Source organism: Gouania willdenowi, chromosome 4 (genome assembly GCF_900634775.1).
Source record: "Gouania willdenowi chromosome 4, fGouWil2.1, whole genome shotgun sequence".
NCBI classification, from domain to species: domain Eukaryota; kingdom Metazoa; phylum Chordata; class Actinopteri; order Blenniiformes; family Gobiesocidae; genus Gouania; species Gouania willdenowi.
In genome coordinates, this window is record NC_041047.1 from 11,884,963 (window position 1) to 11,909,058 (window position 24,096).

Sequence of the window (24,096 nt, forward strand, 5' to 3'; positions counted from 1 at the left end):
AACCACAAGGTTTTTGTCTGTAGTGGTTTGTCACATTAAAACTGATGAAAAAGAACCAAAAAAATTAAAAAAATAGAAATCCTGGAAGTTTTGAGGAAAAAGTGCTTTGCTGTTGAATTAATTTTGAGTGCAAAAAAACTGTATGAGTATTACCTATTATATAGTAGTGAGATCAATAATTCTTACTTGGTTTGACATCACCCCATCACTTCATTTCAAACCACCCCGAAAAAACTTTTTGGTCCCAAATACAAGTTGAAAACTCCTATCGTCAACAATACTGGATAACTAACTATGTTTCTCCCTGGATCATCTCTGTCTTTGTACAGGTACTATTATCTGGATCCAATTGGTGCTAAACTGTTGTGTCTGCTCTGGTATCATTTTGTTTTGTTTTTGTGTCCTTTTTGTAATCTGGTCAAACCAAATAACTCACACCCTCACTTCTTTTCACACCAAAATGATCAAATCCTTTAAGGTCATTCTTGCTTAGTTCATTGCAAACCTTTTCTCTTTAACCCTGATATATTATTGGTCAAGTAAGTGAAAAATGTTGCAAAACTGAATCCCACCATTTCACTTGTTTGAATTACATTTTTATGTCTGTTTTTCTAGTTATTGTAACTTAAGATGTACAGTAATACTCATTTTAAAACCAAAATGCTGTTTTTGGTACAAGCACGTGACCTTTCAGCCACTGGTTGTATCTTTTGGGTCTGTGCATTGGGAATCACTGAACTAAACATCAACATCAACAGCTGCTTTGAAGCATATCCAATTCGTCAGTTAGCTTTTTGTATAATTGATGCTCCTGATCTGCACTCAATAGTTCAATGGTAAACTCCGTCACTTTTTCATAGCTGACATATTTTAAACATTTAGCTCACTTTCCTCACATTTACATTGTTACATTGTTCTTTTATTAGTGACAGAAACTCATGTGAAATGGCATGTTCTATATCAAAATGTCTGCTCAGTAAAAATAAATCTAAATGTAAACGTTAAATGTATATCTAAATTTTGAATTGGTCGCCAAGTGTAAAGTCAGAACCTGTTATTCATGCGGCCCTTAAACATTTAGCTTAAATTTAGATTTACATTTAACATTTGGATTTACATTTAACATTTAGATTCACATTTAACATTTAGATTTACGTTTAACATTTAGATTTAACTTTTACATTTAGATTTAACATTTACATTTAGATTTATTTTTAATTTACACATTTTTAACAATAATATAAAAGATGCCGTTTTACATGAATTTGTCTCAAATGAAAGAAAAGTAACTAAATGTTCAAAATATGTCGGCTATGAAATAGTGACTGAATTTTTACATTCGGCACCCCATAGAAATGTAGCATATATGATTTCAAAAAGCTTGGATGGGAAAAACTACGTTGGTAAAGACCCGAACACTGTCATCACAAAGTTATTTATTATTAAAGTATAACTTAACAATGAGATGGGTATTGAATGTGACTCACCTGTAAACCCTGGGCCACACACACAGAAGAATGTTCCCACTCTGTCCACACAGGTGCCTCCGTTCCTGCAGGGCTCGGACACGCACTCATTCACATCAATCTGACAGTGAGCGCCCTGGAAACCTGGTACACAGAAGCAGGAGTAGCCGTCCCCCCGACTCCGACATAATGCACGGTTTTGGCATGGGTTTGGGAAGCACTTGTCCACAAATGGAGACGGCTTATCAAGGGATGTACCTAGTGTGATGGGATTTGTAAGATAAACATCAAAGAAAATGTAAAACAAAGGCTCTTTAGATATACAAAATACAAAACATTATTCCTCACTGCAAAAACTGTTTCCAATATGCTTCCCATATTATCTATTATTAACTGATATTAGCTAATAATCCTATAGCATTCAGTCAGGAGTAAAATGTTCTAGTAAACTGTGTAGCTACAAGTGTTTTAATCAAAGGACCCTCTCGACTGGTAATGGTTGGCTGCCATGGCAACATGTTATACTGTTTAGTGTTTAGTGTCACCATCATCATTTACCATGGCAACAGTTTCTTAGTGATGATTTTAAATGCAATTGAATATAATGTGTTTTCATCTGTGTCTGTTAACATTTGGCTGCAAAGCACCTGACTTTCAATTAAATATAAATTATATAACTAATAATTGTGATTTTGCTCTTGATCACCTTCAGTAATAAATGTAAAAACAAAACAAATACAAAACTAACTCATCATCTTCACAAATTAATGGCTAATTTAATAACGATAGTGTTTTTTTTTCTTATTTTTTCCCAAACTTCTAATGATTCCAGCCACCTCTGGTAAAAGTGCCGAAGTAATCATTCTCTTTCGGAGTCAAATCACCATTAATGATCATATATTCAATATTTGATTCAGTTTTTGTATGCCTTAGGCCACTTTTTTACGAGGATGCCAATTTTGTATTTTTGTTAGCCCAAATTACAAGTCCATATAATACATTTTTACCATCATTGGTATTAAAAAAAGATAAAAACATAATTCTGAAAGAGGATATATTTTCACAAACAGTTTATTACATGATTTATAAATCATTTATGATAATGACAATGTTCATTAGTCTTAGGTTTAAGGCAAACTAACTGTACTTGCTGCAATAATTCTTTATACCTCGGTTCAAAAATGTGGATTTTCTCTGCCTTGAAGCCACATTTAGTTTAAAAAAGTGGTTGAAAAATTAATACAATAATATTTTTTATTATTATTTGGATACGATGGCTGCATTTGTTGTCTTAGGTTGACACCACACGAGGTGAAATCTCTTCATACTTATGTTATAAGTAAATTGATTTTTTTTCATTAAAAAAGAAACAAATGAATTATTGTTACGTGATCAGTCTTATTTTCTATTGCATATTTAAAATTAAGCTTTAACTAAACAAAAGTACATTTCATTCGATTGATTACCAAAATTATTCAATAGTTGCTTCCTGAAACTACTCCATCTCTTCCAACCTTCCTCATGTTATTGACATGATGTTTTCTGCTAAACTGACTGACAGGTGAACAAGTATCTGAAATAAATAGCTGCTGACATTCTCAAAGCAAAACAAAATGTGACCAGCTCGAATCCAATGATCCTTATAATCCATGAAATGAGCTAAGAATGTGCAGAGGCATAAAAGCACTGATAGAACGATGCTTCAACAAAGATGAACAAGTGTCTCTTCTACGTGATGACAATCGGGCTGCACTGCACTCACCATGCTTTAAGATTACTGTGTGGGTTTTGAGTGGGCACGGCAGGGATTTGCAGAGTAGCTACTTTGCATGATTGGTTCATGACAAGAAGTCTAAAGTCATTACTACTGTGGGTCAGCTTTGTTGACAATGGTCCAATAATCATACTTAGCAATCATCCTCCAATGGTGCAATCAGACCATAGCCTCAAGGAATCATCATCAGTCCATTTTACAGACTGGTTAGTCAAGATAGTGCTGTATAAGCTATAAGCCAGACATGGGTAACTGGCGGCCCGGGGGCCTCATGTGGCCCTCAGTCTAATTTTTGTGGCCCCCCGAAAGCAAATCCCCAAAAATAGTAATTCAAGAAGTTGGTAGGAATATGAAGCCCAACATAATAGAAAATAAATATACACAAAACGACAACAAAAGACACACACAGCAACCACTTAGACAAACAAAATGATGACAAAAACCCAAAAAACAATAACAACAATACAAAAAGTGACCCCAAAAACGCACAAATCAACAACAAAAATGCAGAAGATGACAGAAAATTACACAAAATTACACTAAGAACACACACACACGAAAAAAACACACAAAACGACTAAAAAAATAGACAAAATGAGTAAAAACTGACAAAACAACAAAGACAAAAAAGACAAAACCTTTTTTTCCTCTGTATTAATACTCTGATTTGTCATTAATCTAAATGCTGACATGAATATTGATTATGTGGCCCTCGAATCAGATACAATGATGTTTGTGGCCCCTGCTGTGATACAGTTGCCTATCAGCAAAACCTGATTGATGAATATATTATTGTATGTATTAGTAATGATTAGTAATGACTTTTGTAGAGGTACAGTCAGTGTGATCTATCTATCTGACAGGCAAGACATTTCTGTGAAAAATGCAACAAGTTGTGCTTTTTACTGGGTCCACTGGTCATTCCGTATTCCACTGAGTCGGAGGATTCTGAGCCAAGCTCCAGTGATCCACACTTCCCCTCCCACAGCATGTAAGGGCTTTTTCAAATGCAAATGATGTCCAATGGTCTTTGTCTGGCCCTATCTGAAGGCCCTCAAATGACACACGTGTAGCACCTGACTGCTCCTCACACTGATGCATGCTGCAGCTGCTTTATGTGATAAGAAGACAGAATATTATTGAATGTTTAGTAGAGCCCTGGAGACATGATACAACAAACCCCTCTTTTGTCCTATAAATAGTAGACAAACCCCCTTCCCTCCTTCTCCCTACCTCCCTCCTGTGTGGGACCCCCCTCTGTTGAATCTGTTTAAATTAATCATCTCTTCAGCCCATGTGCAGCAAACATCATAGTGGGTGATGACGTCACCCTCACATTTGATTGAAATTCAAGGCTTGCACTGAGAAGAAACACAAACTGAAAAGATAATGTTGTTACAATTAAATTAAATGTCAGTATTTGCGTGTAAAACTTAATTTTACCACAGTGGAAATCTATTTGTTTGCAACTGCATGCAATATATAGTCTACCAACGTAGGCCTATAAAGTTCTAATTTAGGACAGACGTACCTCAAACTAAGAATCACTTGATACATAACATGATGCTGTACTTATATTATGAAATTATGAACTAAAACACCACAGGGAAAATCAAAATAACAACTATTAAACAAAACAACCAAAACGCCTTCAGTCACTTACCTTCTATAAGCACAAGTAGGGATGAAAGGAGAATCGTGCAGCACAGTAATTTAAATGTAAAAAGAGAGAATAAATCCATAATCGTCCTCGGGTACCATCGTGTTAGTTGTGTTCACAGACACATAGGATCCTTTTCCTTTCCTGCTCCGACTGCAGCAGCTCAGCTGTTGTCAAGCCCAGATCTCATCATCAGTGAAGCACCATCAAGAGCCTCCATCACAGATGTATTTAACACGCACACGCACACTCACACTCACACACGCACGCACGCGCACACACACGCACACTCACACTCACACACGCACGCACACACACACGCACACACTCACACACGCACGCACACAACCTCAAATTACATTTGAATATCATGTCGTTTTAAAAGAAAATGTATTTTTTACTATACAAAATCTTTCTATTTTAAACAATAAAATAAAATAAAATAAAATAAAATAAAAAAAAAAAAATAATAAAATAAAATAAAAATGTATTTTACCGAAATGACAAAAATTAGGTCCGTTATTGATACTTTTTTTCAGTGTAGGCTTTTTTCCCCTCGAAAGGCTTTATTTAGAATAAATTAATAGTGAGGGAAAAACTTTTTATTTGTAATGGTTTGATTTATACATTACACTTATAAAAGGACACTGTTGTTTTCATCAGAGAATTGATCAATATTTTTGTATTTTTTTTATATAAAATAAAAAAAAAGACCTCGTAGACTCTTAAATGTTTTGTTTTGATTTGATTTATTTTTGAACATGTATACAAAAACAATACATAAAAAATAAAGGAATGTCACAAAATAAGTTAATTTCGCCCATTTCAGATTAATATTTTTAGTAAAAAAAACAAAAATTTAATATGAATATAAAAACGTACCTAAAAATGAATGAATGAATGAATGAATAGGTATGAAGACATAAACAAATAAATTGATTGCTTATCCATTTATTTGTTTATGTATTTATATATAAATAAATAAAAATACATCTTATCAAAAACTAATTCTAGTAAAAAAAAAAAATGTCTTTAGGGTCGCCAGAAATTCTTGATATCAAAATGGGGTCATGATCCAAAACAAGGTTGGAAACCACTGAAGTATAAGATATTTTGGAAAGGGAAAAAATAGACTCCAATAAATGCACAATAACCATGATTGTATCTTTAAAACTCAGCATATTGCATACTTACTCTGGGCATAACTTTTTCAACTCAATATATACAGTATATCAAAAATAAATTAAACAAACACATAAATAAGACAATCTTTTCCTATATACAGTGCAAAAAGTGCGCGCTACTCTACAAAACAGACAGAAAATTCATGCTAGTCATGTGATCATCATAAAATTTTTCAAAAAATATCTCTTTTTGTGCATGAACTTTGCGTAACATGTTTTAGTCTAAACAGCCCAGATTTATAATACAGACATGTTTTCAACAATATTAGCATGTCTACGTATTTTGGCTGCAATTGAGACTTTTGGGCAATAACCACGTCTCGTAGAGTTGAAAAACGACTCTCTTGGAAGAAATGTAGCATGAATAGAAATATTGCAATACCACGTGTACCATAGAGCATTTGATGTCTTCATTAGTGTTATCAATAGAATAAAAATATTCAGAGATTAATTAATTATGCTCTGTGATTAATTAATCTAATTCATCTCTTTTTTGAGTTGAAAATGTAGTGTGTGAGTGAGTGTTAGTGGTGGTCGGAGGGGCCTATGGCGTACTATGGCAGCCTTGCTTCCGTCAATCTGCTCTAGGGCAGCTGTGGCTACAATAGTAGCTTACCACCATCAAGTGCGAAGTGAAAAAATAATCCCATAATCCTGTAAAATGCTTTGAGTCTCTATTTATTTTTTTATTTTATTTATTCAGTTTATTTCCGACATGGTTACATTCACTTTTTTTTTTTACATTTTTTTTTTTTTTTGTACATGCCGAAAAAGGAGACGAGAGAAGCCGTTTGCTTATCTGGGTCCCGTCCCCTGTTTTACCATCGCAAATTTACATGGTTTTACATGTCTCTCTGGTCAAACATTCTTGAGTTGTTCTGAACAGTCCTTTTTTGTGTATTCTCATCTGTAGTCAGTGTTGTCTTGTTTTTATTCCTCCTCCTCTCTATCGTTGTTTGTGTTGGCCTTGTTCCCTGCCAGACGTTGTTAGCATTCCTCCAGTTCAAGAATAGTTCCTCTTTCGAAGGTGTTTGGAAGGTTTTTCCCTTTTCATCCATAATGTCACCACTCGGGAATGTCTCTTTTGGACACACAAGTTTGCAGCTTGTTTTGTCTCTACATCAAGGTTAATCCAGCTGTTGTTAGTTCTATTGGCAGTGTTGTATTTTCCACTGTTAGATTTAACTTGTATAAACACATTATTATATCTTAGTTCATAAGCAAGGTAGTAATTTCATTGTATTATATCTTAGTTCATAAACAAGGTAGTAATTTCATTGTACAGGAAAACGTTTTTCTAACTGCACATATGACAATAAACACTTTGAATTTAAATTTAATGTAATCCTTAATCACCCCACCACCTAGCAATTGAAATGAATAAATGACAGACCTTTTTTACTCTTGGTTTCCACATTTAATTCAGTCTCCGTAAAATAATCACAGTCTGAGTTTTGTTTCCAGTGTTTATATAGATCTAGGTCCATATCCATGATTACCATCAGTAATGTTGTTGTTTAGGTGGATCCTTCGTATTTTCCCAAGTCTCCCATTGTTTTGATGAGGATTGGTTTTCCGTTCTCTTCTCCCAGTGGTGTGATATAAATCCTGCAGTTTCTTGTCCACGTCCTAACAATTTTTCCTCCTTTTTTATTTGGCGTGCCTTCCATGCAATGCTTGCATTTTGTTTCGTCAGGTTTTCATTGATGTACACCTTTGTTCCCTTCAGTTTATTTCCTTGCTTCAGTAGTTCTCCTTTGAATTTCATATTCGTGAAGGTTATTTTTACAGCTCTGTTATCATTTTTCTTTGGCAGGAGTTCATGTTGTCAGGGTTCAGGACAATGTCCTTCGACTCCAGGTAGTCAATGACCTGTTGTTCAATTGATTTTGTTTTCTATATATGGTCAAGTATTTGTGCAAAGAAAGTATATTGTTGTTTTACTGTTTTTCAGAATAAGAGCATCTTAGAGAGACTCGTCCCAGAGGAATATTGCATAGTGAAAAACAATCAGATACAGTCCTTGAATTTTATGAAAAGCAAGTCTTCCTCAATAATTGCTGATGAAGCTTTTCTTCTGCAGCTTAATGTTACGTATGTAAAATAATCTGAGTTTTTCTTTCATTTCTACTACTTCTTCTTACAGCTGAAGGATAATGAGCAGAAGCTGCAAGTCCATCCATCACTGTGAGTACTAAGATATTATTTAATCTAGTTATTTTTTAGTTTGGTACTAGTTGCAGTACCGCTAGTCCACATTTAAAAGGAAAAGGAATGTTGGTAAGGGAAGGAATGAAAATTGACATGGATTTTCCGTGTCCAGGAGGCCGAGTGGTCAGCTGGAGGCGATCCAGCTGTCGAGGATGATGGATGACATGCTGGAGAAGACAGGAGTGAATCAGCAGAATGAGAAGTAAACTAAGCTCTCCCAGGTAGGCTGCCAGATAGAGAGTAAAACATAGGCTACTCCAGTGTGTGTGCCTTTAGCCAGTTTATCAACCAAGAAGTGTGTAAAACATGTGCAACTGTTACGTATAGGAACAACATCAGACCCCACATTTACCCTGAATGTATGAATCAATGATCAGACATGTTCTATATGACCTTAAGCCTAGTTGCATCAATGATATCGAGTGTTAGGATATTTTATTTGCAAAAGGAGAAAAGGCAGTTAATGTGTTTTATGCCAGCTTTGGTTGTTGGTGTTAAACATCCTGACCTTCATTCAACATTGATTTCTATTATTAGGTGACTTACAATTTGAGTTCATGAACTTTGTACGTGGATTAAATATGTAATGTAGAAAAAAAATGACACTAGCTCTCAACCAGGTACTTCTTAGAGGAAGCAGAGATGGAAAACTTTTTCCCCTATGGGGGCCACAAAGTCCAAATTGAGGGTCACAGTTTGTATATTTGTCTTTTTGTTTGATGTTTTTTTATTATAATTTTGTAATTTTGTTAGTTTTTATTTTGTCATTCTGAGCATTTTTGTTCTCTTTTTTGTCTTTGTATGTATTTCTGCTGTTGTTTTGTATATTTTTCTTCTCATTTGTGTATTTCTAGTGTTTTCTTCTATATTTTTCTGTCATTCTTTGTATTTGCGTTGTTATTTTGTGTTTTGGTCCCTGGGCCTCAGTTGCCCATGTCTAGCATAAGGTTTAGCATTAACACGTTGGTGTATTTCAGTATAAGAGCTTTGTGAAAATGTAAATCAGGCCTCTTTCTTGTCCCGTAGCTTGAGGGTTTACTTGAGCTGGTGAAGGTTGAGCAAAACATCTACAACATTGTTTTCCATGAACTGTCTCGACAAGTCAGCGTTGGCTGCATTGAGAGAGGACAACTCCTCGCTAAGCTCAGATAACTCAATAGGTGATTCAATAACATGAAAGTCGTGATATTAATGTAATTGTGACTGGACCATGACAAAGAGCTTGGGAGAATTCTAATATTTGCAAAGACTTTTCCTCATTTTAAGGCGTGGCTTTGTGGATGCTAGCGTTTAGTTTCTACTTTTTGTCCAGGAAGAACTACCAGTCCCTGCTCAATCAAATCCCACACTGTCTATAGGCTTTGCACACAGAGGTGGTGGCGCAGCGAACTCTGGATCGCCATCTCACATTAAAAATCCAGCAGATCAAGACGTCTATTCAGCAGCTTAGCATGTACGTAACTTTGAGTGAGTCTGATCAATGGCAGCTCAGCCAGGTGAGGATAGATCAATCTTAGAAGGAAAAAAGAAAGACACTTGAGGGGATGGTTGCATATGAATGAATTCGGTTCGTGCATGTTTTCATTCCATGGTACATTTATTTGTCTTCACAGGGAATTGTCAAAAATCAAAGACCATGATGCCTTTGTTTCCCAGCATGCCGAGCACGCTCATCGACAGCTGGCTGACTCTCTAAAGCAGACTCCCTCCAGTTCAGTGTCAGTCTAACCATACAGATCAAACAAGCAACAATCCAACATGAGACTACCATAATACAATTAATTCAAGAGACTATATAACATTTTGTGTATCAATGTTGTGCAAAAAGTGGGTTAATGAAGTCTTGGGTTTCTACATGTGATGCAGTGACTGAACAGACAGAAGAAATGTCCCTATCTGTTTTTGAAAAGCTGGAAAAAGCTTTGCAAGATTGGAAGGATTTGTCTGAAGAGGCTTTAAAGCACCTCTCCATCAGAGAAGAACAGAGCAGAGGATGAATAGATAAAAGCAAGCAGGACGTGTTGTAAGTTCTCATTTATGCTTTCTTTTTTAATAATATGGCAGTACTTCTAAAGATTGATATGATGTGCTCTGTTATCCTACAGTTTTGAGGCTGAATAAGCTTTAGGTAAAGTCAGGGAATTCAAAACCTGCCTTTTTAGCTTTACTGAGGAAGAAAGCGAAAGAGACTCTGTGAGGAGGTGAGCACGAGCCTGCTCAACTGGTCAGTTGCAAAATGTAGAAATTGGTGCTCGGTCATTAATTATATAGAAATTGTATTTCAATTCAGTGTTTGTGTGGCAGTTTTCACATTCAGCACAGAGCAGTGTTGAATTTGGTTGTTTCTTTTCTTGTCAGGTCAGTGCCGTCCACCTGGCTTTGACTGGATCTTGGATCTGTTGTTACTTATGGTCCTTGACCTCAAAGATCATCACAAACTGCAGCACCACTACATCAACCAGGTCCCACTGCAGAGTCTGAGGGACAGGGCTAAAGTGCTGGGCAAAAAACAAGACAATTGTTCCCAGTGCATCTCCAGGTAGCACAAGAATTAGTTTTTAGAACAATCATATTTTCCTTCACGATACAGTCTGAAATATATATTTACAGTACATTTCATGTTGCCCTAATACGTCGTCGTAGTGCACGCTATTGTTAGATTTTTATCTATATGCTAATATTTCTGATGTTATATTGTAGTCTTTGGTGATAATGAGTACCAATTTTGCTATTTTGCAGTTGTTTTTTTCCAGAGAACATGGCATGAAACAGGCGGTTTGTAAAACTTCAAAATTTTCAGGAATTACAAAACTGTAGTCTGTAGGGGAATTAAATTGAATAAAAATGTGTTTTTCTTAAAACTCTCTCCAAAAAAGTACATTATCCACCCCTGTATTTATAAACTGCAACATGCACATGTGATGTATACAACCTTTCAGTTGTATACTCGAGTTGCAATCATACATGAGATTTGATTCAGAATTGAATAACATACATTTTTTTTACATGTTTACTGCCTCATATAATACATTTACCAATATGGATACAGGCTTGTGATATTAACACATTTATTGGAGTTATATGAGGGCCACAAAGTAATTAGAACTGCATGCTTTTTCTATGAGGAAAAAAAAAAAGAACACATAGTTATATTGTCTTTGTCCTGTAGGTGGCGCTGATGGTTCATCAGAGCATCACTGTGAAGCAGATTAGCTCAGCTGGAAGCATCACAGAAAGAAAGATGGATGGCAGCAAAGTCTCACTGAAAGAGGTACGACAGTTAAATCCGACCATATATAATAATAATAATAATAATAATAATAATAATAATAATAATAATAATAAATTCAATTTAAAAGTGCCTTTCAGGTCACCCAAGGACACAGAACAAGATAACAAGATTTTTTTAAACCATTTTTCTGCCACTACACCAAACACCATATTTGACCTATTTTTTATCACTTTTTCTTGCCATATTTTTCCTCCTTTTAATGCGTTTTTGCTACATTGCTCCTATTTCTGCCACTTCTCCATCAAATTTCACTGCCTTTTCTGCACATTTTTCAACTTTCAAAACATGTTCACAGCACTTATGAACCCTTTCCACCACTTTTCCCACCTAATGTCACATATGTTGACTCTTTTCACCATATTTCATGCTTATCTTTGCCAATTTAACCACATTCACCATTTGTCACATTTGCAGGTTTAAACTAATTCCATCCATCCATCCATTTTCAGACCTGCTTTTTTCTGAGTTTAAACTATTTGTTCCTACTAATTGTTCCAATATTGACATTTCCCATTTCACCACCTTTTCCATCATTTTTTGACACTTTTAACCGATTTTGTTTCCAATTACTACAAGGATTTACATCTTTAAGATGATATACTAGGGCAAAAATGTAATAAACTTCCTGGATAACAGTGGATATTATTCAGCTAAATGAATAAATGTGGTTATCACAGATTCATAGAACAATGGACCATCATTTTCCTGATTTTATGGTAAGTGCCAAACAGCTCTCCCCTTTATTCCAGATTATTGATGGCCCTGTCTCTACATGACTGAGAACCACTGAGTTATACTATAGCCACATTTTTATTTTTTTAAGTTTTTTTTATTCCAACCAACAATCCATCTTCTTTACTTCTCCACTTTGATCTGACACCTTGTAAACTGTAACCAATTTTAAAACCCAAGCAAAACATTCTTCTATTGACTTTCAAATGGTGAAAACAGCAATGGTGAAATATGCTGCTTTTCAAAAGAAAAGCTCAGCAGAAAGCAAACCTACGAGCAGCACCAAAAAGAAACGCTGATCTGATCCTTAAACATCAAACTCCTGTACAGTATGTATCAGCATACATTCATTTTGATACATGCTCACAATATAAGGAACGATGTACCAACTGTAGCACTTCAATAATGAACATTTACAACATGTTTTTAATTTATTTCCACTGGCATTTATTTAATTGATTGTTTGCCTGTTATTGATATCCTGGATCTGGATTAATATACAGATTCTGGGTCATTTTCAAAATAAGATAAAAAAAAATCTCTCATCATTGGCAAAATTTCCAAAATTCCTATCTTGGTTCATCATTGATCGATCTTTATGAAATTCCACTCAATAATGCCGGGATGGTTCCTCACTTACTCCACTGTCTTTCATCCAGATTGGAACCAAAATGCTCATTTCATCATCATTTTTCACAAGAAATGGAGGTGCCATACATTTGGTCCTACTGTATTGTTATTAATGGGATAGACATGTATTAGAGCCTTTAACGTGTAAATGATCATTGGATCATATTCAGGGTCACTGATCCAGATTACTTCCAATATCTGACAAAATGAGGTTTGTGCTCTCTCAGAGCTCTTAACTTGACTTTTATTCTGAGTTAAATCGCTGTAGTTTTCTTTTCTTTGTCCAAATGTGGTTATAACTGCTACCAAATGCTACCAAACTAGACTTTCTTCAATGCACAAATAAACTAGTGTGAAATTGCATGGGGTAGCTCTTTTTTTCCCTGTAGTGATGGTCCAAAAATGTATTAGAATTACTATATGTAGGTTTAATTGTTTATACATTATTGACTGAATGCATTAAATAAAACATTTCTAATAACTGGAAATATTAAAATATGTTTTCCAACTGTGTATTTAAAGACTACACCACATTGGCTAAAGTTCTGAATAATCTTTATTAATGTTTTTCACATCATTGGAGAGTCCCTCTCAGACTCCCCCATGGTCATATCTTCCCTTTCTTCTAGAAGAGGAACAGGTGGAGGAGGTGGTGGGGGTGTTGGGAGGTCAGAGTTCAAGTTGAGGAGATCTGGAGGGAGAGGAAGGACCAGGGCGGGTTGGAGACGACGGATGGATGCTCTGAGGCCGTCCCAGGCAACCATCTCACTTTCTGCTGCTTTCACCTTAGAAAGAGAGCAACTTCTGAAACAAGTTTGAAAATCTGAAACAGTAGATTTACAGCCAAGGTTCATGACTTCAAATTCACAGTATTTGCATAAAAAAAACACCTCCTTTGCTCCTCTCAATTTTATTAGTTAGAGCACTGGTTCTCAACCTTTTCAGCCCCCAAGTTAAGGTGCCAGAGACTGGGGACCCCCACTGTACCTGAAGGTGGTTGAACACGGACATGAACAGTGAAGAACAGTCATATAGAGACAGGGCCATCTACAAAGGGGGAATAAAGGGGAGAGATTTTTGGGACCCGTCCATAAAATCAGCAAACTGATGGTCCATTGTTCTATGAATCTGTGATAACCACATTTATTCATTTATCTGAATAATATCCACTGTTATCCAGGAAGTTTATTATCAATATTTGTGCCATAGTATAAATTCATCTTAAAGAAGTAATTCATTGGTTTAATCAGAAATAAAATGGGTTAAAAGTGACCAAAAATGGTGCAAATGGTGATGAAATGGGATCTTTTAAAAAACACAGAAATTGGTTAAAAGTTGCAAATGTGTCCAAAAATGAACATAAAAAGTGATAAAAAGAGTACATATTGGCTTACAAGTGGAAACGGTACGTTGGGGTAATGTAATTTAAAAAATATGAACAATTAGTTTAAACTGGCAAATAATGGGCATGACAAATGGTGAATGTGGTTAAATTGGCAAAAATAATCCTGAAAATGGTGAAAAGTGGTTGAAAGGTCAACATTTCGGTAGGAAAAGTGGTGGAAAGAATTTTTTAAGTGCGGAAAATGTCTTGAAAGTGGAAAAAATTGCAGAAAAGGCATTGAAATTTGATGGAGACGTGGCAGAAATGGGAGTAATGTCGCAAAAATGCATTTAAAGGGGTAAAAATATGGCAGGAAAAGGGGATGAAAATAGGGTAAAATATGGTAAGTTTGATGTAAATGCAGGAAAGGGTAAACATGAGCAAAAATTCCTCAAATTGTCCAAAAAATATTCTTTGTTACTAGAAGGCATCTGGCGACCCCCTCCCAGTGTCTCGTGGCCCCAAATAGGGCCTTGACCCCAAGGTTGAGAACCCTGAGTTAGAGGATAATGATAGATATGCTGCAGTTTTTTGCTGGTCTGACCCACCTCAGACTGAGTTGTGCAGCATGACGTCCCTGTAATATATGGGTGGGGGGATGTGTGGGTACGTACTCTGGCCTCCTGCCGTATCCTTGTCTCTGCCTCGGCTGCAGCCACACTTTGCTGTAACTCCACAGGAAAACTCAGCTCATCTCTGACAGAAAATCAAACACAAGCCAAAGTCAGCCTTGTCAGCAGATTCTAGTCTACAAACTCCAGTGTCTGCAGGAGTCCATGCGTTTTCATCTGGTTCTCTTCATCGTGGATTCGTTTCGTATCATTTGTAGCTCCCTGGTTTCTTTAAAAGTAGTCATCATTTTTATTTTTTAATTATTGTAATTTTGCATGCAGATTAGTAAAACAGAAAATGTAATGTAATCAGAGTTGGGCTCAATTACATTTTTCAGTTACAATTACGTCCCAATTACAATTCAATTATGAATATTCTTTATCCCCTGAAAGTCAAATACAATTTCGTTCTCAATTACTAAAGTTCAATTCCAATTAATCACAATTACTGAGTCTGAAACAAATTACCCCTTAAAACTTAACTTTCTTCTTGTGTTAGCTTTCTGTTAGCATCTCTTGTGACAATAGGTCGGTTTTCACCCATGTCTTAAAGCAAAATAAAATATCATCTACTATCCAATTTGTTTTCCTCCAACTCTGGGTCTGAAAATGGACAGATGGATGAATCTAATTTGTTTTTCATCCCAAGTTTTGCATTAAATTAAATTAAATTATAAATGACAGATTTTATAGAATTTTCATGTCAATTACAAGTATTCGTGTTGCCTCTGCCATAAAACTAATGACTGTATTTCCTTTGAATATTGCTTTTCTTCTTGTACTGTTTTGTGCAGTGCATATTTACTCCTTACTTTCATATTTTTTCTGTTACTTTTAACCTTTTTAAAAGCCTGCTGTGGACACACTCAAAACGATACATGTGGGTACCTAATGTAACTGTGATGTCCATATCAAATAAAGGGAATAATAACAAAGTTTATTATCTAAATTCAATTACATTCAGATTTTTGAAACTTACAATTACACCATTATTGTAATTAGTTATCAGTTACTCAATTACAATTATAATTGACCCCAACCATGAGTGTAATGTAAGAAAAATGTGAAAAGCACAACAAAAGCATTGTTATTGATTGGACACTAATCATCTTACATGTCGACCCTCTTCACCCTAATGCCCCAACGACAAGCAACTGCATCAACAGCCACTTGAACCTGCTCCCCAGTCCTCCTCCTCTGCAGCAGCATGTGGCTGCATGTGTGTTGTGCAGAAACCTCTCTGACCGCCGCCTGCACCAAACTCTGCAGCACCGAGCTGATGCTAAACAGGGATGTGATGCAAAGAGCAACATTCTCTATCTGGTAATAACACACAGCACTCAGCTCTGGTCTCAACATGTCCTTAGTCACCACCTGCAACATGACAACACAACAGTGTTTTACAAAAAAATGTATATATCAGTGTTATGTAGAGAGGAAGGGTTTTTATACCACATGAGTGGGAACCTTCAACATCTTCAGCCGGATGTCAACTTTGTGACTCACGTCAAGAAATGGGAGGTAGAACAGGAGGCCTGCAAAGGGAGGAGCGTCTTAACGTCAACATTTTGAAAATCCACAACAAATCAACACTAGGAGCTACAGAATTGCAACTTTCACCAAAAATGTAACCCCAATACTCAAAAACTGCAAAAGTTATACAACTAATCTCGACCCACCAAACTTACTACAATTGCTACACAAACATTTCACACAGATTTTTGATTGATCAAAAATTGAGCCTGCAGTGCATCATAATCTTTGAAAACAGTATTGTAAATGTACTGTACTTGCTAAATACATTTACAAAGTGAACTTAAAAAATAATAATCATAATCATAATTTTATTTCAAAAACTGATTTTTTTTTTTACAGCATTTTGAATTTTGCTGTCATGCAAACAATTGGAGTCAATGCATTAAAATCAGTCTTTCCACTTATTGTGCCAATAACTCAAATTAACAACATCTCCATTCTGTTTAGGTGCATTACGTGCTTTTTTTAATACATTTTTTTTGTTATATTCTTTGTCTGAATTAGTTTGAAATCTGCCTAAACATGATAACAGCTGCTTTCTTGTTTTTCCTAAAATGGCCTGGCCCCGACCATTGCTGTGCAGCAGCTATAATCTAACTTTGGTTTGAAGGAAATGTTTGCTCCTGACTCCCTGATTGTGCATAATCTGGACTTTCAAAAAATGGGTTTCAGCCCAAATGTGTGTTGGCATTTCTTGGAATTAGAAATCCACTTTTTTCTATTATTTTTCAATAACCTGTTCATTTTAGGTGACAGCCTGATGATATACCATGATTGTTTTCACATATATTCTCAATACTAACACTGATATTTGTCTGTAATCACTTTTTGAAATGGATGAAAGTGAAAGAAAGAGGGGGACTAACCTGGTCCTCGAGGTTTGCCACGCAGTAAGTGACCCAGTCTGAAAACAACGGCTCTCTCATGTTCCCTCACAACCTGTGTGCCAGTAAAACGTCATCCAGATGTTACATAAGAGTGTGAAATAAATGCATCATGGACATGATTTCCTACGGTACACAAACACTCTGACTTGAATGAATAATTCAAATTTTAATAAATTACAGTGAACATAAAAAAATCCATCTCTATGTTATCATGTCAGAAGTTACTATTACATTTGTGTGTGTATGGATAAGTCTTTGTATAATAGGTGATAGACCAAAGATCATTCATCCTAAATATTCTACATATTAAATGGGTTGTTTAAGCTCAGTGAAAACATATTTGAAAAGTGATGATGTTTGTACTTTGATGCAGAACCAAATGGAAAAGGGAAGGAAGGAGAGAACCAGAACCAAGACAAAGACCATCAGCAACCATTCAAAGACGCCAAGGCTCTTGTGCTTCAGACCTATGGAAACAAACCAGTGAGCACAGTCGCTGCAAATCTGGAACAGTAACCAGGTGGACTGATGAATGGATCCGCTCACCATCCTCTGGGTCAGCTGCTTCCAGAAGCCCCACAGTCTCATCTTTGACGTGGTCATCTCTCACACTGTCGATGTCCACCACAGTGACTTTCAGCTTCACAGCCTCCTGCCCTGCTTTGACCTCGTTCATCGTTGGCTTCTCCTTGTCTCGCCTCGGTTTCCTCGATGATCTTTCTTGGAGACGATCAGACCTGTGACCCCTTTGGCGTTGATGTCTTTCTCTTTGATGAACCGTGGCTTCCTTCCCATTCTCCCTCTGGAGTGGTGAGTGTTTTGGTTGAACATCAGAAGAGTTCTCCATCCTGGGATGGAACTTTCTACTGACGCAGGCTGGAGTCAGTAATGCTGCTGTGCACTGTAGAGAAAATCTTCAGGATAGAATGTGGGAGTAGAGCTATAGTGGGAGGGCCAGAAGACTGATCTCAAGATTTCAGAAACAAAACAGCAAGATCCAGTGTTATTTAGCCTACATTAAAAACTAGAATAAACCTGATGGAGTCCTTCAAGGGCCTCTAACACAGGGGTGTCAAACTCATTTTAGTTGAGGGGCCAAATACAGACCAGTTTGATCTGTAGGCCACACATTTTAGGCAGGAAAAAGAGCAATTTTTACATTATTGTGTCTTACTTTGCACTTCCAGCAATACATTATATTTAAAGTATATGCAATATCCTTAAACTTAAATTCACTTACATTTCCTTGATATTATGAACATTTTTTTAATCTAATTTAGTCGAATAATTTCAGGAAATTTGAAGGATTTGGAAAAAACAATCGTTTATTTTTTATCAGTTTGAGATTAAAAAGTGACTGACATCATGTGATATAAGCATGGTAAATTTGTAAATTTGTATCCATGTGTATTTGGAGGGACTGAGATATCTACAACTGAGTTATTTTGTCATTTACACACTGATGCATGTTTTTTTTACATCGTTTTTACGTTCTCCTGCGGGCCGAATTAAGGGCTGGATTTGGCCCCTGGACCTTGAGTTTAACACGCGTTCTAACAGATCATCCTGAAGATTTGTGTTTAAGAAAATGGATGCATGGTTGAATATTTTCATTTCAACAACACTCTGTTCATTATAAGTTCACTATCATGGTTCATTCATAAATATTTATTATAAAGTATATTAATACAGTATATACTTTTTTTTATGCAGCAAAGAATGTTTTCTTTCAAGCCTGATTGTGTCATTGTCATTTAGGGAGTTGTAGTCTTTGCTTAGAATGTGCAGTGTCAGCTTTGGAAGAGCTACATTATTAGCTTTACAGCCCCCTCCCCCTCCCCATAATGTTTAATTAGACCCAGATTTATCAAGTTACCTGAGGTCCAATCAAAACAGCTACCAGCTTAAGATGAATACACAATAATCATTTTTCCCTGTATATATATGCATATATGAGATAACTGCCCCATTTATTTCTTTAATAAGTTTAAGAAGTGAAATAATAGGTTATTATTCTTGTAAATAACAATAATAATCTAATGTAGTAGTAGGGATAGTAGTGGTGGTGATGGCAAAACTTTGAACCTCTTCTAACATTTAATATTATATTTGGTAATATAATTGTGATGTTATTCTTTGCTCCCTATTGCTTTTATCTGGACCCGTATAAAATGCAAAAGTGGGACGATATCATATCTTCAAATTGTTATACTCAGAGTATGTAAGCAATTTAAGTATGTCTAGAATAAAGTAAGTCAAATAAACCTTTTTTTTTTTTCCAGAAATATTATATCATATTGTTATCACAAGCCCATTATTGACTCTATTGTATTGTATCGCAAACTAAATAATATGACTATGGCTCTTACCTGACCCATAAACATATATCAATGTGACCCGATGCAACCTTGTTATGTTCCGCGATGCGCGTGCAGAAAAGTAGAGGCGTGGCTTCTGGTAGATTGCAGAGGCAGGGGGAGGAAGTGGAAGTTGAGGGCGAGACAAAATAGCAAAGTGTTTTCAGAGTAGCTACTTTCTTAAAATTTACGTCACTGGTGTCAAGCTCTTTGTTGTAGTTTTATCTGCATTAAAGCTAGGGTAGGCAATTTCCTCCAGATACACTTTTCACGTTTTTGGTTGAAATTGTCTTTATGTCCTGACAGATATTAAGATCTTATGTGCTCTGAAAAAGGAACGAAGAAAATCTGTCAACTGTAACGGCTGTAAATCTGTAAAAACTTCGACCAATGGAAAAAAACAAACTGTTGTTTTTTTTTTTTAACCAATCATGTCTCCCTGTCTCCCTGCTCGTTCTCGACCCCTCACATGCACGAGCTCACGCTGAAAGCGCGTCACCGCTGACGGAGGTAAAACATAGTTTTTAGTCACGTTTTTTAACATATATAATGGTAAATTTTGGTGTTTACTTACTGCTGAATGAGACATGAGACAACAAAGTTTGTACACAATACAAGCAATGAGCTGAGCTCCTCTTCTGCAGCAGCTGTGGGCATGCGTGTGAGTGAGACGGAGCACAGAGGGGAGGGGCGAGGGGGATAAAGGCGGAGCCATCAGGGAGGCTACATTCAAAATCATGCTAGCTTTTGAAAATCGCCTACCCTACCTTTCAGAAGTTCTATAACTGCCAAGGTTTGTCTCTGAGCACACAAATGAAGGAGCTTTGATGTTTTTTAGTTGGCTTCTGCAGTGACCTTCATTAAACCTCACATGCACCTGCTATCACTAGCTTAGCCATACACACAAACAAAGGGCCTTTAATGAAATTAGAGTGTGTCCATGGATGCAAAGAGAACATATTGATTCCCCTCCTCCCCGCTGCCTGCAGTGGTGGATGTCTCTTCAGTGAGAACCTGACACAGATTGAATTAAACCTGTTACCAGAGCTATTTGACCCAACGAGCTGCTTTCATTGCAGCCGCACTGATATCATTACACTCTCCCGCTGCCACGTCAGCCCTTTGCTGCATGCTATAAACTGTGGAATTAGCAAAGCGCTCTCCTCCACTGCACAAAGATTAAAACACTGATAGGAAACACAATCCGTGTGAATCAGATTAAAGGAAATGTTGCTGTATAGATGAAGTCCTAAAATAAGTAGTGGAGTAAAAATGGCATGAATTTTAAGGATCATAACAGTATCTCTTCAGGGTGAATCAAACTATATGTGATTTTAGTTTCATAGTTCGTACTTAGTTTTCAAGTACTAATATGACGCACAATAATGTCAAATAGTATGCACTTCTTTTTGCGTCTCCCATCAGGTGTTGCACCTCTGCAGACTTGTACGTAAATACCTGGTTCTCTCTCACACACTGTGCAATGACTCACTTATTTGTCTGTTAGCAGGATTATGTCCCAAAAAAATAAACTACACAGAATTTTAAAAAATTTTACCAAAGGATGGACATTAGGCTATGGAAGATTCCTTAACATTGTAGAGAGGATTTGGATCAATGTACTGATTCTGGATTAGTTTAAAAAATCAAAAAGTCCCTCTCTCATCATTGGCGAAATTTCAAAAATTGATCTCTGTTTTTAATTGACCAATCTTAATGAAATTCGACTCCCTCATGCCGGTTTTCATATTTCCAAAAATATGAGAGTGCTCATACATTAAGACCTAGTGTATCGTTAATGCAAGGCAAGGCAAATGTATTTGTATAGAACATTTCATACACAAGGCAACTCAATGTGCTTTACATGATCAAAAAGTGCAACAGAAAACATTCAACAGCTTAAAATCTATAAGAACATTAAAACTGGCAGCAAAATACATTTAAAATCATCAATAAAAACATTTAAAATCATCAATAAAAACATTAAAAATCATCAACAAACACATTACATCAACAACAACATGACCAAAAATGTTTAACTTTGATTTAAAAATGTTCACATTGGATGCTGACTTTAGCTCTGCAGACAGTTTGTTCCACTTCTTTGCAGCATAACAACTAAACGTTAATATTGATGAAGAATTTTCTTCCAAGCCTTTAAAGTGTGAATGATCGTGGAACCATAACCATACCATAACTGCCAATATCTGGCAAAGACAAGATTTTGTTCCTGACAGAGAGTTGCGCTCTCTGTTGCAACAGTTTTTCTTTTATATAAAGGTGGTTTCTATTAAATATTCGTCATCACAGAGAAACATTTTTATCTTTTTTTTTTGTTTCAAGGTGGGCCCTTCTCTCCCCTCTCCTGTGTTTGGAGGCATTTTTTTTTTTTACTGATGGTTGTGAAGTTCTCAGAAAAAGTTAGCAAAGTTCACTTTAGATAATACATTTTTAATATTGATTTGGTTTATTGTATTTTTGGGTCATTTTAACTTGAAATAATTGAGCTGCAGTTCTTTATAGAGCTCACCTGTATTGTTGTTCTGGTTTATGTTCTTACCATTGTTCTATGTAAAATAAAGTAAAATAAATACCTTGTTGTGACCATAAAGGAACAAAGCAATATAGGTTGTATGTAACTTTGTTTTAGTAAATAGATTTTATTTGATTAAAAAAAAAAAAAAAAAAAAAAAAAAAAATTGTATGTATTCTGAATGGTTTCCCAATCTGAATCTGTTGAAAAATGTGATAGTGTGTGAACACAATAAAGATAAATCTAACAAAAAAAAACAAGTTTGGTGCAGCTTACAATAATGATGTTTACGACAACAGAGGAATTGAGTTGATGGAGCTCAGTGAATGAAATGTGCTCATAATACGGTACTAATGAGGCTGAAGCAGAGTGTGGAGTCCTGGATCACTGTCTGTATCCTGCTGGGCTTCCTGACCTTTACTGACTCAGCCAATTAGCTTTTTAGGAAGCTGCTAATGAGTGCACGTCCTCATCTCACTCACACACAGCACAAAGCATTAACCTACATAACGTACACACTCCTGCTTTAAAAAGACGTAAATATTATTTTGAATCTACAATAGACATTTCACATATTCTTGTGTGTCTAATTTTCTTTCTCACAGATCTGTTTTGCAATAGTAGTGGACAAATATTCTCCATTAGGTTAAAAAGTTAAACATTTATGCAGTTTTTGATGGTTTTTAGTGGTTTGAACCATTTACTTAATAGAAGACTTTTTGGAGATTATTGTCATTTTACAAATTGCTAAAGAACACACTTAAACACAAAGGCATATGTGTTGTATACCATTTTGGTGTTTGTGTGTAGAAGAGGCTGAAGCTCTGTGAGACAGATGCTCTGTAAACCATATTAAGTAGGGAAGTAATGTGGTTGCAGATGAATTAGCTGCCTACAATAGGCCAGCATGTGGCTGCTAAATGAAGCACTGGGATCCGATGGCTCCCATTTACTGTGGAGTCCTGAAACCAGATAGTCAGCTCTGTGTCACTGGCTTCCCATGTCACATGATGACTAAATACATACACATTCATATATATACTGAACAAAAATATAAATGCAACATTTTTGTTTTTGCTCCCATTTCTCATGAGCTGAACTCAAAGATCTAAAATATTTTCTATAAACACAAAATACCTATTTCTTACAAATATTGTTCACAAATGTGTCTAAATCTGTGTTAGTGAGCACTTCTTCTTTGCAGAGATAATCCATCCCACCTCACAGGTGTGGCATATCAAGATGCTGATTAGACAGCATGATTATTGCACAGGTGTGCCTCAGGGTGGCCACAATAAAAGGCCACTCTAAAAATGTTCAGTTTAATCACACAGCACAATGCCACAGATGTTGCAAGTTCTAAGGGTGCATTTGACATGCTGACTGCAGGAATGTCCACCAGAGCTGTTGGCTGTGAATTGAATGTTCATTTCTCTATCATAAGCCGTCTCCAAAGGCGTTTCAGAGAATTTGGCAGTTCATCCAACCGACCTCACAACTGCAGACCACGTGTAACCACACCAGTCCGGGACCTCCACATCCAGCATGTTCACCTCCATGATCTTCTGAGACCAGACACATAGAAGCTGCTGCAACAATCGGTTTGCATAACCAAAGAATTTATACATAAACTGTCAGAAACCGTCTCAGGGAAGTTCATCTGCATGCTCGTCGTCCTCATTGGGGTCTGCACCTGACTGCAGTTTGTCGTAGTAACTGACTTGAGTAGACAAACTCTCACATTCGATGGCGTCTGGCACGTTGGAGAGGTGTTGTCTTCACGTATGAATCCTGATTTTTACTGTTCAGGGCAGATGGTAGACAGCGCGTGTGGCGTCA

The 24,096-nt window shown here is 36.2% G+C and overlaps 2 protein-coding genes across 3 annotated transcripts in view; both read right to left on the bottom strand.

Annotated features, from left to right (window-relative positions):
- The window catches only part of crb1 (crumbs cell polarity complex component 1), a 33,319-nt gene extending 28,242 nt beyond the window's left edge, over positions 1-5,077 (bottom strand). For both annotated transcript variants that reach the window (XM_028445570.1, XM_028445569.1), the window contains exons 1-2: positions 4,904-5,077; positions 1,488-1,724 (exon numbers count right to left, since the gene is read on the bottom strand). In XM_028445570.1, the coding sequence (XP_028301371.1) occupies positions 1,488-1,724; positions 4,904-4,982 (316 nt within the window). In that variant the 5' untranslated portion in view covers positions 4,983-5,077. The remainder of the gene's footprint in view (positions 1-1,487; positions 1,725-4,903) is intronic.
- Positions 5,078-13,518: 8,441 nt separating this feature from the next.
- Positions 13,519-18,214, bottom strand: nphs2 (NPHS2 stomatin family member, podocin). Its single transcript, XM_028445671.1, has 7 exons — positions 17,914-18,214; positions 17,731-17,834; positions 17,347-17,419; positions 16,397-16,479; positions 16,059-16,318; positions 14,948-15,029; positions 13,519-13,734 (listed from the first exon to the last, which is right to left on the bottom strand). Exons 1-7 carry the CDS (start codon positions 18,212-18,214, stop codon positions 13,519-13,521), a joined length of 1,119 nt encoding a protein of 372 aa, XP_028301472.1.
- Positions 18,215-24,096: the final 5,882 nt, after the last annotated feature.

Bases quoted from the DNA above. Each gene is read 5' to 3' on its own strand.
- nphs2 (XM_028445671.1), bottom strand. From the start codon at position 18,214: ATGGAGAACTCTTCTGATGTTCAACCAAAACACTCACCACTCCAGAGG. The intron at 17,835-17,913 runs GTGAGCGGATCC...TTGTTTCCATAG, and splicing joins AGCAGCTGACCCAGAGGATG to GTCTGAAGCACAAGAGCCTT. The intron at 15,030-16,058 runs GTAAGATGATTA...ATTTTCTGTCAG, and splicing joins AGGGTGAAGAGGGTCGACAT to AGATGAGCTGAGTTTTCCTG.